General features: G+C 61.1%; 1 protein-coding gene across 1 annotated transcript in view; it reads left to right on the top strand.

Annotated features, from left to right (window-relative positions):
* Window positions 1-11195, top strand: part of SHANK1 (SH3 and multiple ankyrin repeat domains 1) — a 43758-nt gene extending 32563 nt beyond the window's left edge. Inside the window, exons 22-24 of the mRNA XM_047835883.1 lie at window positions 3182-3278; window positions 5182-8332; window positions 10255-11195. Coding sequence (XP_047691839.1) covers window positions 3182-3278; window positions 5182-8332; window positions 10255-10969 — 3963 coding nt within the window. The 3' untranslated portion in view covers window positions 10970-11195. The remainder of the gene's footprint in view (window positions 1-3181; window positions 3279-5181; window positions 8333-10254) is intronic.
* Window positions 11196-12556: the final 1361 nt, after the last annotated feature.

Genomic DNA, 12556 nt, shown 5'->3' with positions numbered 1-12556 from the left:
TTATTTACTTTTGAGAGAGAAAGAGCGCAGGTTGGGGCGGGGGGGGGCGGTCAGGCAGAGAGAGAAGGAGAGAATCTGAAGCAGGCTTCAGGCTCTGAGCTGTCAGCACAGAGCCCGACGCGGGGCTCGAACCCACGAACTGTGCCGAAGTTGGACGCTTAACTGACTGAGCCACCCAGGCGCCCCTGGGGTTTTCTTATCAAGGAAGAAGAGTAGAATGGGAATTGGGTAGGCTCCTTGCCCTGGGAGACAGAAAATAAACAAAAAAGCAAATAATTATAATAGCTCTACACTGGGATAAGTGGGTGCAGAGTAGGAAAAGGAATACTCTCCAGGGGGACATCTGAAACTAATAGATCCCGTCCATTATCACCCTTCTACAACCTGACTGACCTCTTCTCCCACCCCTCAACACCCCCGCTCACCCGGTCCATACATGTCGGCCTCCTGACTGTTCCTTGAGCACACCACACTCACTCCTACCTCAGGACATTTGCACTTCCTGTTCCGTCTGCCTGCAATACTCTTCCCCTGGCTGTATGCATGGCTCCCTTCCTCTGGGGTTTACTCAAATTACATCTTCACAGAAAGTCCTTCCTTGACTGCAGTACTTTATCTTATTTTTTTAAGTTTGTTTATTTTGAGAGAGAGAAAGAGAGAGAGAGAGGGGAAGGGGCAGAGAGAGAGGGAGAGAAAGAATCCCAAGCAGGCTCCGTGCTGTCAGCGCAGAGCCCGATGCAGGGCTTGAACCCACGAACCACGAGACCATGACCTGATCCAAAATCAAGAGTCGGACGCTTAACCGAGGCACCCCTACCCTGTTTTAAATTACAGTCCCCCTCTCCTCCATTGCACACCTCCACCTGACCCACGTTATGTTACTAATTTATTTTGCCTGCCCTCCACGAAGGCAGGGACTTTTGTCGATTTTGTGTATGGCTGCATCTACAGCGTCTAGAACAGACCCTGGCGTGGATCAGGTGCTCAATAAATACCTCTGGAATGAATGAATGAATGAATGAATGAAACACAGAGGTAGTTTCAATCCGGAGTGGTGAGCACAGTGAGAGTGTAGCTTGGGCGCACCCTATTGAGGTCTAGAGCTTTCTGTGTTGAAGGAACTGTCCTACCTCTGTGCTGTCCCATATGGCAGCCATCAGCCATGTGTGACGATGGATCCTTTGAAATGACCAGCATGAATGGAAGAAAGGAATGTTTAATTATGTTATTTTAATTAATTAAAATTTACATCCAAAAGGGCGGTGGCTACTGTATTGGGCAATGTAGGTTTAGAGGAAGGGAGAGGCCAGACCAGGGTGGGGACGAGGATGACAAGTTTCCCCAAGCAGAGCAGGGGGAAAGGATGTTTCAGGCAGAGGGAACAGCATATGCGGAGGCTCTGGGGTGAGAAACAGCACAGGAAATTCCGAGGTAGGGGGGAGTACTTAGAGGAAGGGGGCTGGAGGGAGTGCCATGGGAGGTGAGGGTGGGGACTTCATCCAAAAAGGGTTTCCTTTCTCTGCACTTCTGGTCTCAAAGACAGAGAAGAGAGACATATGGGGTCACCCGGCGGAAGGAAGGGAGTCAGCGCTTGATGCTGGCTCATTGTCATTTAGTTACTCTTCATGTGACACAGGCTTGTAGAACATCAGGTCCTGTTTGGGGACTGGGGACCCAAAAGTGAACAAGACCAACAAAGTTGCTACCCTAACAGGCTGTGTTGGGACTTCCATGGGTCTTTGGCATTTTGGCCTTCACGAGCTCCTCCCCCTCCAACAAAAAGCCTTAAAATCTGTATTGTCTGGTTGTCTTGCTGCAAAGATGAATATTATCATCCAGGCTGGATTCTATTCATCCCCCCTCCAACCTCTGGTTTTAAAGGAAATTGAACTATTTTCCCTGAAGGTATCCTGGGTCCCGGATTCTGTACCTGTGGTGCCTTCTGGGAGCTGACATTCTAGGCAGGGAGACGGAAAGTAAGCAAGTAAACAAATCCTTTCAGACGAGGATAAGCGCCAGAAGGACAACAGGACAGGGAGACGCAGTGGACGGGGACTGGGAGGGACGTTTGAGTGGAGAACGTGAAGATGGAAAGGAACGTGTGGCGATGAGGAGGAAACCGTGGCAGAGACAAAAACCCAGGACTTGCACGTGTTCTAAAGCGGGGATGGGGTTTGGGCCATTGGAGGGGCAGGCCGGGTGGCCACGGTGGGACCGGAGTAAGGAGGCAGGAGATGCAGGTGGGGCCAGATTGTCCTGGGTACCTCACAGTCGAAGCCTGACATAGGGATTTCTGCGCCTCCAGCATCCTAAGGGGAAAATTGCGAGGCAGTGAGGAAGGCAGGATGGGCTGTGGAGGTCAGCAAACCCGGTCCCCGCTGGAGTCCCCTTCAGCCCGATTTCTACCAGAGCTTTGGAGCGTGCATGGCACGGGGAGTCAGGCCTGCCTTGGACCTCCGTGTCAGCCAGTCCTTGGCTGCAGGCCGCTCCCAGAGCTAGGGGGACGTGACTACTTGGGCTCACCAGCTCCTCTGGAGGAGGGCCATATTTCAGAGCGAGGGGCAGCAGCTGAGAGCCCAGGCAGGTGACACAGCAGCTGGGGATGGTCACGGCACCTCAGCCAGGGGGATCTGGGTGCACACCAACAGTGTCTACCACAGATGACCCTGTAGACCAGAGCGGGGGATTCCGATCCCCTCCTAACTGATGGTGGGGCGGGGGGGGGGGGGGATGCTGCTGTAGGATTTTAAGCAGGGCAATGACATGACCTGGATTTCTTTTTGAAAGATCCCTCTGCCTCTTGCATGGAAAGCAGAACAGAAAGAGGTGATGGGGACACGGGTGGCAGCAGGATGACAAAAGAAGCTACTGCGGCCCATGTAGGCGAGGAACGGTGGGGACTTGGACTTGGGGAGGGGCTGACAGCAGGAATGGAGAAAAGACCCAGATTGGTGATCTGGGTGGACTGAGAATCTGCTATCTTTTCCTTTCTTTCTCCCCGCTGCCCAAACTCAGAAACCCTTCCCTTCGCCAGAATTCCCTTTTCCCTCCTCGGCGCCTCTTACCCTTCCTGCAGAGGCTTGGAGAAGGTATGGGGGCTAGCTGTGCGGTGAAGCCGTGAGACTTCACACCCAGACTCATCCTTCTCTGTTGTCTTTCCTCCCCGACTGCGACCCCGAAGTCAAGCTTCGATCCGCACCACCGCTCCCAGCCAAGTTATGAACGTCCTTCTTACCTGCCTCCAGGACCCGGGCTTATGCTCCGGCAAAAATCTATCGGTATGTCACCCAGAAGGGGGGGTATAATGGATGCCAGCGGGGGAGGGGGAGGCTGGGGAGGGTGACAGTTTACAGGAAAAATGAATGGGGCTTTGAAATGTTCTTTCCTACTTCCGTACGTGACCACGGTTCCGTTGAGTTGGGCAAAGAGCTCAGGCTTTGTTGTTTGGGCAAATGTGCGTTTGGATCCTGGCTTTTGTCCCTCCTAGCTGTGTGACCTGGGGCAGGGAGCTTCACCTCTCTGGGCCTTGGGTTCTGCCTCTAGAAAACGGGCACCTTACTGTTCCCGCCTGGATGCAGTGGGTTGAAGCCCCCACCACAGACCCTGGTGTCTTCTCATATCTGACTTCATCCATCCATCCATCCATCCATTCTACAAATATTTATTGACCCCCTACCATATGTCCTAGACTGCTGGTGATACATGGCAGTGAACAAAACAGACCAAAAGGTCCTGTCCTCGTGGAGTTTTCCTTCCAGCTGGGGAAGACAGATATTGGCTTATAAGGTTAAGAAACAAGACAATGATATAGTATGTTCACAGTGTTAAGTTCTCTGGGGGGTGGTGCGGGGGGAGGAACAGCAGAACAAGAGAAGTCAGGAGTTCTGGGAGGCAGGTTTGAGCCAAAGCATGGAAATGAAGGGCGCCTGGGTGGCTCGGTCGGTTGAGCATCCGACTTCGGCTCACATCATGATTTCACGGTTCGTGAGTTGGAGCCCCGCATCAGGCTCTGTGCTGACAGTGCGGAGCCTTCTTCGGATCCTCGTTCCTCCTCTCTCTGCCCCCCTCACTCTCTCCCTCTAAATTAAATAAACATTTAAAAAAAATCTTTAAGACATGGAAATGAAGGGGAGAGCCACGTGGGTATAAGGCAGTAAGGCATTCCAGGTAGCGGGAACGGCCGGGACAAAGGTCCTGAGGTAGGATTGAGCCACCATGTGCTCCGATGGGGGAGACTATGGGGTCAGAAGAGATCAGGGGTACAGTCGGGGGCCTGCTAAGTCTCAGATGCCAGCGGGACATCCGAGTAGATGTGGCATTTGGATATAGGAGCCTGGAGCTCAGGGGAGAGGACTGAGCCCGACAGACACAGGCGTCTTCAGCAGAGAGGGAGTTAATGATCCAGGACGCGGCTTGAGATGACCCCAGGGGAGAGAGAGTAGTCAGAGGTGACGACACGGTCAAAGCCTGAGCCCTGGCAGTGATGAGTAGGCAAAAGTCTTTGCTCTCCCCATCCACTCTGAGGCCTTTTGCCAACTGGGTCTAAGCTTTTCTCCTCCTTCCAGCGTCCACAGTCCACCCGTGCGAGTCTTGCGTTTGTGTCCCATCATGTACCTAATCTCGACGCCCTCTAAATCCACCCAGCACTGCTTACCTCTAAGGCGGCTCTGCCTCCTAAACGTTAGCCTCACCCTAAGCCGTTCCGCCTGTGAAATCGCAGGTTTGATGTGCTAATGGCATTTCCTTTCTGCGTCTCCATGAAAAGAAACCTACGGCGACGCGCGCGGACATGGTACCTCTCTCCCCCTCGCCTCCAGCCACTTTTGCTCACCCCCAGCCACCCCTGGCGCTCAACGTGCCTCCGTGCGAGTTGGAAAAAGGCGCCCCCTCCTGGCACGGGGCGGAAGTCCAGCTGAATTGCGCCCCACCCCGACCCCCTCGCTCCCTCTGCCGGTTGCTGTCGTGCGATGCGCAACCTGTGTGGTCGAGCGCATTTGTCGCACCTGGGGAAGCTCTGGACTAATCCTTGCGTGAGGGTCTCAGCGTAGGCTTGCTAAGGGTCGTCGTATTTATCGTCATTCTTCTTCTCCTTCTTAATGGTTTCGTTAATACTGCGACTACGGTTTTAGCAGCCCTGTGACCCCCTCCCCCCACTCTCCTGGATCCCTTGTGTCTTCCCAGGGGCTGCAGAAGATGACAGACCCTACCTAGCACCCCCAGCCATGAAGTTCAGCCGCAGCCTGTCTGTGCCTGGCTCGGAGGACATCCCTCCGCCGCCCACCACGTCCCCACCGGAGCCCCCCTACAGCACACCTCCGGTCCCCTCCTCCTCTGGCCGCCTCACCCCATCCCCCAGAGGAGGGCCCTTCAACCCCAGTTCGGGTGGCCCCCTCCCGTCCTCTTCCCCTGCGTCCTTCGATGGGCCCTCCCCTCCCGACACGCGCGTAGGGGGCCGCGAGAAGAGCCTGTACCACAGCGGGCCCCTGCCCCCCGCCCACCACCACCCGCCCCACCACCACCACCATCACGCCCCGCCCCCCCAGCCTCACCACCACCACGCCCACCCCCCTCATCCCCCGGAGATGGAGACGGGCGGCTCTCCCGACGACCCCCCACCCCGACTGGCCCTGGGGCCGCAGCCCAGCCTGCGCGGCTGGCGGGGTGGCGGGCCCGGCCCCACCCCGGGGGCCCCGTCCCCGTCGCACCACGGCGGCGGGGGCGGGGGCATCGGCTCCTCCCAGGCCCCGGCCCTGCGCTACTTCCAGCTGCCCCCCCGGGCGGCCAGCGCGGCCATGTACGTGCCAGCCCGCTCGGGCCGCGGGCGCAAGGGGCCCCTGGTCAAGCAGACCAAGGTCGAAGGCGAGCCCCAGAAGGGCGGCGGCCTCCCGCCCGCCCCCTCGCCCACGTCCCCGGCGTCCCCGCAGCCGCCGCCCGCCGCGGCCGCGCCCTCAGAGAAGAACTCCATCCCCATCCCCACCATCATCATCAAGGCTCCGTCCACCAGTAGCAGCGGCCGAAGCAGCCAGGGCAGCAGCACCGAGGCGGAGCCCCCGACCCAGCCCGAGGCCGCGGGCGGCGGCGGCGGCGGCGGCGGCGGCGGGGGCGGGGGCGGCGGGGCCGGCGGGGGCGGGGGCTCCTCGGCGCCCAGCCCCGCCCCGGCCATGTCGCCGGTGCCGCCGTCGCCCTCGCCGGTGCCCACCCCCAGCTCGCCCAGCGGCCCGGCCACCCTCGACTTCACCAGCCAGTTCGGAGCGGCCCTGGTGGGCGCGGCGCGGAGGGAAGGCGGCTGGCAGAACGAAGCCCGCCGGCGGTCCACGCTCTTCCTCTCCACCGACGCGGGGGACGAGGACGGCGGCGACGGCGGGCTGGGCCCCGGGGCGCCCCCGGGCCCCCGGCTGCGCCACTCCAAATCCATCGACGAGGGCATGTTCTCCGCCGAGCCCTACCTCCGGCTGGAGTCCGCCGGCGCGGGGAGCGGCGTCGGGTACGGGGGCTACGGGGCCGGGGGCCGAGCCTACGCGGGCAGCGGGGGCAGCAGCGCCTTCACCAGCTTCCTGCCGCCCCGACCCCTGGTCCACCCGCTGACCGGCAAGGCCCTGGACCCAGCCTCCCCGCTCGGGCTGGCCCTGGCCGCCCGAGAGCGGGCGCTGAAGGAGTCCTCGGAGGGCGGCGGGCCCCCCCAGCCCCCTCCAAGGCCCCCATCGCCCCGCTACGAGGCGCCGCCGCCCACCCCGCACCACCACTCGCCCCACGCCCACCACGAGCCGGTGCTGCGTCTCTGGGGGGCCTCACCGCCGGATCCCGCCCGCCGGGAGCTGGGGTACCGGGCAGGGCTGGGCAGCCAGGAGAAGTCCCTTCCGGCCAGCCCTCCAGCGGCCCGACGCTCCTTGCTGCACCGCTTGCCCCCCACAGCTCCCGGGGTCGGGCCCCTCCTCCTGCAGCTGGGGCCCGAGCCCCCGGCCCCGCACCCCGGGGTGAGCAAGGCGTGGAGGTCGGGGGCCCCCGAGGAGCCGGAACGGCTGCCCCTCCACGTGCGGTTCCTCGAGAACTGCCAGCCCAGAGCCGGCGGCGCGGGCGGAAGGGGGCCCCCCTCGGAGGACGGGCCGGGGGTTCCGCCTCCCAGCCCGCGCCGGTCCGTACCGCCCTCGCCCACCTCCCCGCGGGGCGGCGAAGAGAACGGGCTCCCCCTGCTGGTCCTGCCGCCCCCCGCTCCCTCGGTGGACGTGGAAGACGGCGAATTCCTCTTTGTGGAACCGCTGCCCCCGCCTCTGGAGTTCTCCAACAGCTTCGAGAAGCCAGAGTCGCCGCTCACACCCGGGCCTCCGCACCCGCTGCCGGACCCCCCCACCCCAACCACCCCGTTGCCCCCCGTGCCGCCGCCCGCCGTGGCCGCCGCGCCTCCCACCCTGGACTCCACGGCGTCCAGCCTGACTTCCTATGACAGCGAGGTGGCCACACTGACCCAGGGGGCCCCCGTGGCTCCCGGGGACCCCCCTCCGCCAGGCCCGCCGGCCCCGGCCGCCCCGGCTCCCCCGGCCCCACAGCCTGGCCCCGACCCGCCGCCTGGCACGGATTCTGGTATCGAGGAGGTGGACAGTCGGAGCAGCAGTGACCACCCGCTGGAGACCATCAGCAGCGCGTCCACACTGAGCAGCCTGTCTGCCGAAGGCGGTGGCAGCGCCGGAGGCGGCGGCGGCGGTGGCGGCGGGGCCGGTGTGGCCAGTGGGCCGGAGCTCCTGGACACGTATGTGGCCTACCTGGACGGCCAAGCCTTCGGGGGGAGTGGTGCTCCCGGGCCACCGTACCCCCCGCAGCTCATGACTCCTTCCAAGCTCCGGGGCCGGGCTCTGGGGACCAGCGGAGGCCTGCGGCCCGGCCCTAGTGGGGGACTCCGGGACCCTGTCACTCCCACCAGCCCCACAGTCTCCGTGACGGGGGCTGGAACGGATGGGCTGCTGGCCCTGAGCGGTTGCACAGGACCCTCATCGGCGGGTATGGCCGGGGGTCCGGTGGCTATAGAGCCAGAAGGCCCACCCGTGCCCTTGCCATCAGCCTCCTCTCTGCCTCGGAAGCTGCTGCCCTGGGAGGAGGGCCCGGGCCCACCGCCACCACCCCTGCCCGGGCCCTTGGCCCAGCCTCAGGCCTCAGCCTTGGCCACAGTAAAAGCCAGCATCATCAGTGAACTCAGCTCCAAGCTTCAGCAATTTGGGGGCTCCTCGGCAGCTGGTGGCGCTCTGCCCTGGGCCCGGGGAGGCAGCGGGGGAAGCGGGGACAGCCACCACGGGGGAGCCAGCTACGTCCCCGAGAGGACCTCTTCCCTGCAGCGGCAGAGGTGAGCAGGGGGGCAGGGGGGGGGGGGGGCTGCTGGTTGGTGACGGAGGCCAACGGGGCCGATGCTGTGGGCAGCAGGGTCTCCCTTCCCCCTAGCTGTGTCCTTTGAGGGTCCCAGGTGGCAGAGAGAACACAGAAACCAGGCCGGCTTGCCGAAGTCTGTCCCCAGAGAAGCATGCTTTCACAGATACTTTATCTCAGGAGCTTTTGTGGTCTCTTCCCATCACCGTGGCAACCCACATCCCATGAGGAACAAAAAAAGTTACTGACAAAAGAGACCAGAGCACGACTTGCCGATGTCTCGTTATCATGGTGGGTTGTCAGTTCTGACAGTCCCTGAAGTCTTCGAGTCCCTTGAACCCGGTGCGGCTCAAAATAAGATGCTTTTAGGGGGCAGCGTGTTTGGAGTGTGGTCCTGGAGCCGGGCTTCTTGGGCTTGGGTCTCAGCCCCCGACTCCCAACTGCGTGACCTTAGGCAAAGGCGTCCACCCCTCCCTAGAAGGGGGACGGGAGAGTACCCACCTAAAAGGGTTTTTGAGACGATTGCTTGTGGGCTGTGGTTAGAACACGAGAGGGGGGAGGGGAGGGGCCTCTCACCAGAGCCCAGCAAGTAAAACCGGACAACTGCGGGATCGTGCGCAAGTTTCCCAAGGCAGCTAGCTTAGCTAGGATCACCACCGAGTTCGAGCTCGTTCGAGCTAATGAGCTCAGTTCGTCCCTGGGAGCTCCTAGTCTTGGGGAAAGTGGAGTCACATTCCTGAATCGGGCCCACGGAGGGAGTGACGAGAGGTTTCTTAATCCAACCCTTGCCCTTGTCCATCTGCAGAGCTCACTCGAACTCTGAGGGTCCGATGCCCTTTTGGCGATGGTTGAATGTGGTTTTACCAGGCCTTTGAGATCCCAGGGCAACCTGTTGATTCTTTTTAAGTATTCCGGGTAGAGGAGAGGACGCTCTATTTAGTCGACAGGTGCCTCACTGACTATCACCTGCTGTATGTGCTGGGTGCCCTTCTGGGTGACGGGGACCCCACAGTGGACAGGACAGGTGGAGCCTGGCCCTCAGGGAGCTTGTCCCTTGCCCCCCCCCCCCCAGGAGGCAGGGATGGGGGATGGTTAGAGAAGGCCTCTCAAATAACCAGCTAGAAGAACAGAAACTAGAGGACGGGAGGGAGCAGATCACATGGCCACCTGGGGGGAAGCGAGCTAGGCCAGTTCAAAGGCCCTGAGGCAGGACTGTCCCCGAACGGAGCGAAAGGGATGAGGGGAACCTTTTTCTCCCCTTGTTTCTTCTCTCTTTCATCTCCCTCTCCTCATCTCTCCCCCCCTTTCTCTGTCCCCTGTCCCCTTCCATCTCTCTCCCCTGAACGCTCACCTTCTTTTTGTTCCCCTCTCACCGTCTCCCTGTCTTCCACTCTGCTGTGACTGGCCATACCCCCAAAAGGCAGTATAGAGTAGTGGTTAAGAGCTCAGACTTCGGTGCCATATAACCGGGCTCTGCCACTTCCTGGCTGTGTGTCCTTAGGCAAGTTGCTTAACCTCTCTGTGCTGTTGATAATAATAGTAACCTGCATCAGGGTTGTCCTGGGGAATAAACTGAGATGCGATCTGTAAAGCACTTGGAACAATGCCTGACACACGTGAGCATCAGTGAGTGGTGGCGATTATTATTATTAGCACTTAATGTCTCTTTTTCTTTCATCTCTCTTGACTGTCACCCTCTCCCTGACCTCTCGTTCTTCTCTCCCTCACTTCTGTCCTGCCATCTGTCTTGCCCCCGTCGCCCCTTCTATCTCTTCCCATCTCTCCGCCCTGGCTCCGGTGTCTCTTCTTCTCTCCCCTGTGTCTTGACCCCTGCCTCTTTCTCACCCCGCCACTGCCCTCCAAACCCCCTGCCTCCACCCCTGCCCCCTTGTCACATTCCAGACTCTCCGAAGACTCCCAGCCCTCGCTCCTCTCCAAACCCGTCAGCAGCCTGTTTCAGAACTGGCCCAAACCACCTCTGCCGCCACTCCCCACGGGAACTGGGGTCTCCCCTTCCGCCGCTGCAGCTCCGGGGGCCACGTCACCCTCAGCCTCCTCCTCCACGTCCACCCGCCACCTCCAGGGCGTGGAGTTCGAGATGCGGCCGCCTCTGCTCCGCCGGGCCCCCAGCCCCTCACTGCTGCCCGCCTCGGAGCACAAGGTCAGCCCTGCGCCCAGGCCCTCGTCCCTGCCCATCCTGCCTTCTGGACCCTTGTACCCGGGCCTCTTTGACATCCGTGGCTCCCCAACCGGAGGGGCAGGAGGCTCCGCTGACCCTTTCGCCCCCGTCTTTGTGCCGCCACACCCCGGGATGTCCGGGGGGCTTGGTGGAGCCTTGTCAGGGGCCTCCCGCTCCCTCTCACCAACCCGCCTGCTTTCGCTGCCCCCGGACAAGCCCTTCGGCGCTAAACCTCTGGGGTTCTGGACCAAGTTCGACGTGGCTGATTGGCTCGAGTGGCTGGGCTTGGCTGAGCACCGAGCACAGTTCCTGGACCACGAGATCGATGGCTCCCATCTGCCCGCCTTGACCAAGGAGGATTACGTCGATCTGGGCGTGACCAGGGTGGGCCACCGCATGAACATCGACCGGGCTCTCAAATTTTTCCTGGAGAGGTGATGGCTGGCCTGGACGGACCAGCCCGTCCACAGAACCCTTGAGCCTACTGGCCTCTTGACCTCTGACCCCTGACCGTCATTATCTCCCCCTGGGCCAGGGACTCTGCTAGAACTGCGCCCTGCCCTGCCCTCGTCTCCCAAGGCCGGAGGTCACCGGGTGGCCAGATCCCCGGCCAGACATTTGCACCTCACAGGAGGGGGCAGCTGACACAAGACTGTGTGTGAAGCAGGGAGCAGGGGGGGGGGGGTGGTGATGGAGGAAATCGCAGAGGGGGATGGAGAAGGAGGGAAGGGTCGGTTCTGGGGAGGGGGAACAGACAGAGCCATAGGGGGTCAGCCCTGAGCCTGATTGGATGGGGTTTGTCCCCGGCCGCAGGGGAAGGGGGTGCCCTCAGATTCCACCACCTGCCGCTCCTCTAACAACCCTTCCCCCCCTCTCCAGGCCCCTGGGCTCTCCCCACCCTCCCCCCTCCCCAGCACACACACACAGCAGCCCCCCACCCCGGCCTCTTGCACGCCCCTTTGCACGCCTGCTTGCCTCTCTCTTCTCCCCGGGCTACAATTTTGCACAAATTTGCCCTCTCGCTGTCTTGCACACTCCGCCTTCGCTTCCGGCTCGCGAGGCCCTCTCAGCGCTCAAACACCCACCCCCCCCCTTTCCCTAGCCCACATTGCATTTCTTCTCTTCTGCCACATTCCATACCTTTACTCTCTCAGACTCTTGTCCTTGGTGCCCTCCCGTGCACACCTCACTTCTGAAAATCTCTAAACCCTTGCTGCAGACACACTTGGGACACCCCTTCCCCCACCCCCTCCCACACTCTGTGCACGCATACTTATTCTCCGGAGCACACCTGCCTTTGTTCAGCTTTTGCACACTTGCTATCCCATGCACTTTTCCTGACACGCTTCCATCCATTCTCTTTAAGCATTAGCCCCTTCTTGAACCCCCACATTTCTACTCGACCTGCCTGTCCCTGTTGCAGGGACACTACCCTGCACCTCCCTGCCCCCCCCCCCTTCTCACACCGTCATTTCTTGCACATCTCGTACACCTGCCCCCCCCCCCCCCAGGAACTGCTTGTCTTTCAAATGCTCACTCCCTTCCTCTTCGCCAGCCAGCCCCCGCCCCCCGCCCCGTTCCCTTGCACCCTCCTTTTCCAGATCTCTGTCCTGCTTCACTCTCTTCTGTGCACTTTCTCCCACCCTCACTCTTGCACACAGCCTCTGCAGCGCTCTCACTGCCCTCGCGAAGCCGGGTCCTTCCTCTGACAATGTTCCTGCACGCCGTGGCTTTGCTGCACACTCATTCTCGAATGTCTGCTTGTCCTCGCCGGCTCCTGGGTGACTTCTTCCATCTCCCCGGGGGAACCCTACCACCTCTCTCCTTCTGCACACGTGTCTCCGCCCGCACACTCTGGGGCTGGGCTATCCCCGCTTTTCCGAGCATCCTTACTTCTCGTTCCTGTGGAGGAACAGCTCGTGCAGACCTTCTGACCCTGCCTATTTTCTTGCCTCTCCACACTCCTTTCTCCTTCCGGCCAGAGAAGACCCTAGGCAAGCCCCCTTGTTGCTCACTGTGGCCTCC

Source organism: Prionailurus viverrinus, chromosome E2 (genome assembly GCF_022837055.1).
Source record: "Prionailurus viverrinus isolate Anna chromosome E2, UM_Priviv_1.0, whole genome shotgun sequence".
NCBI classification, from domain to species: domain Eukaryota; kingdom Metazoa; phylum Chordata; class Mammalia; order Carnivora; family Felidae; genus Prionailurus; species Prionailurus viverrinus.
The sequence above is the reverse complement of the archived record's forward strand: the minus strand, read 5'-3'. Positions and strand labels throughout refer to the sequence as shown.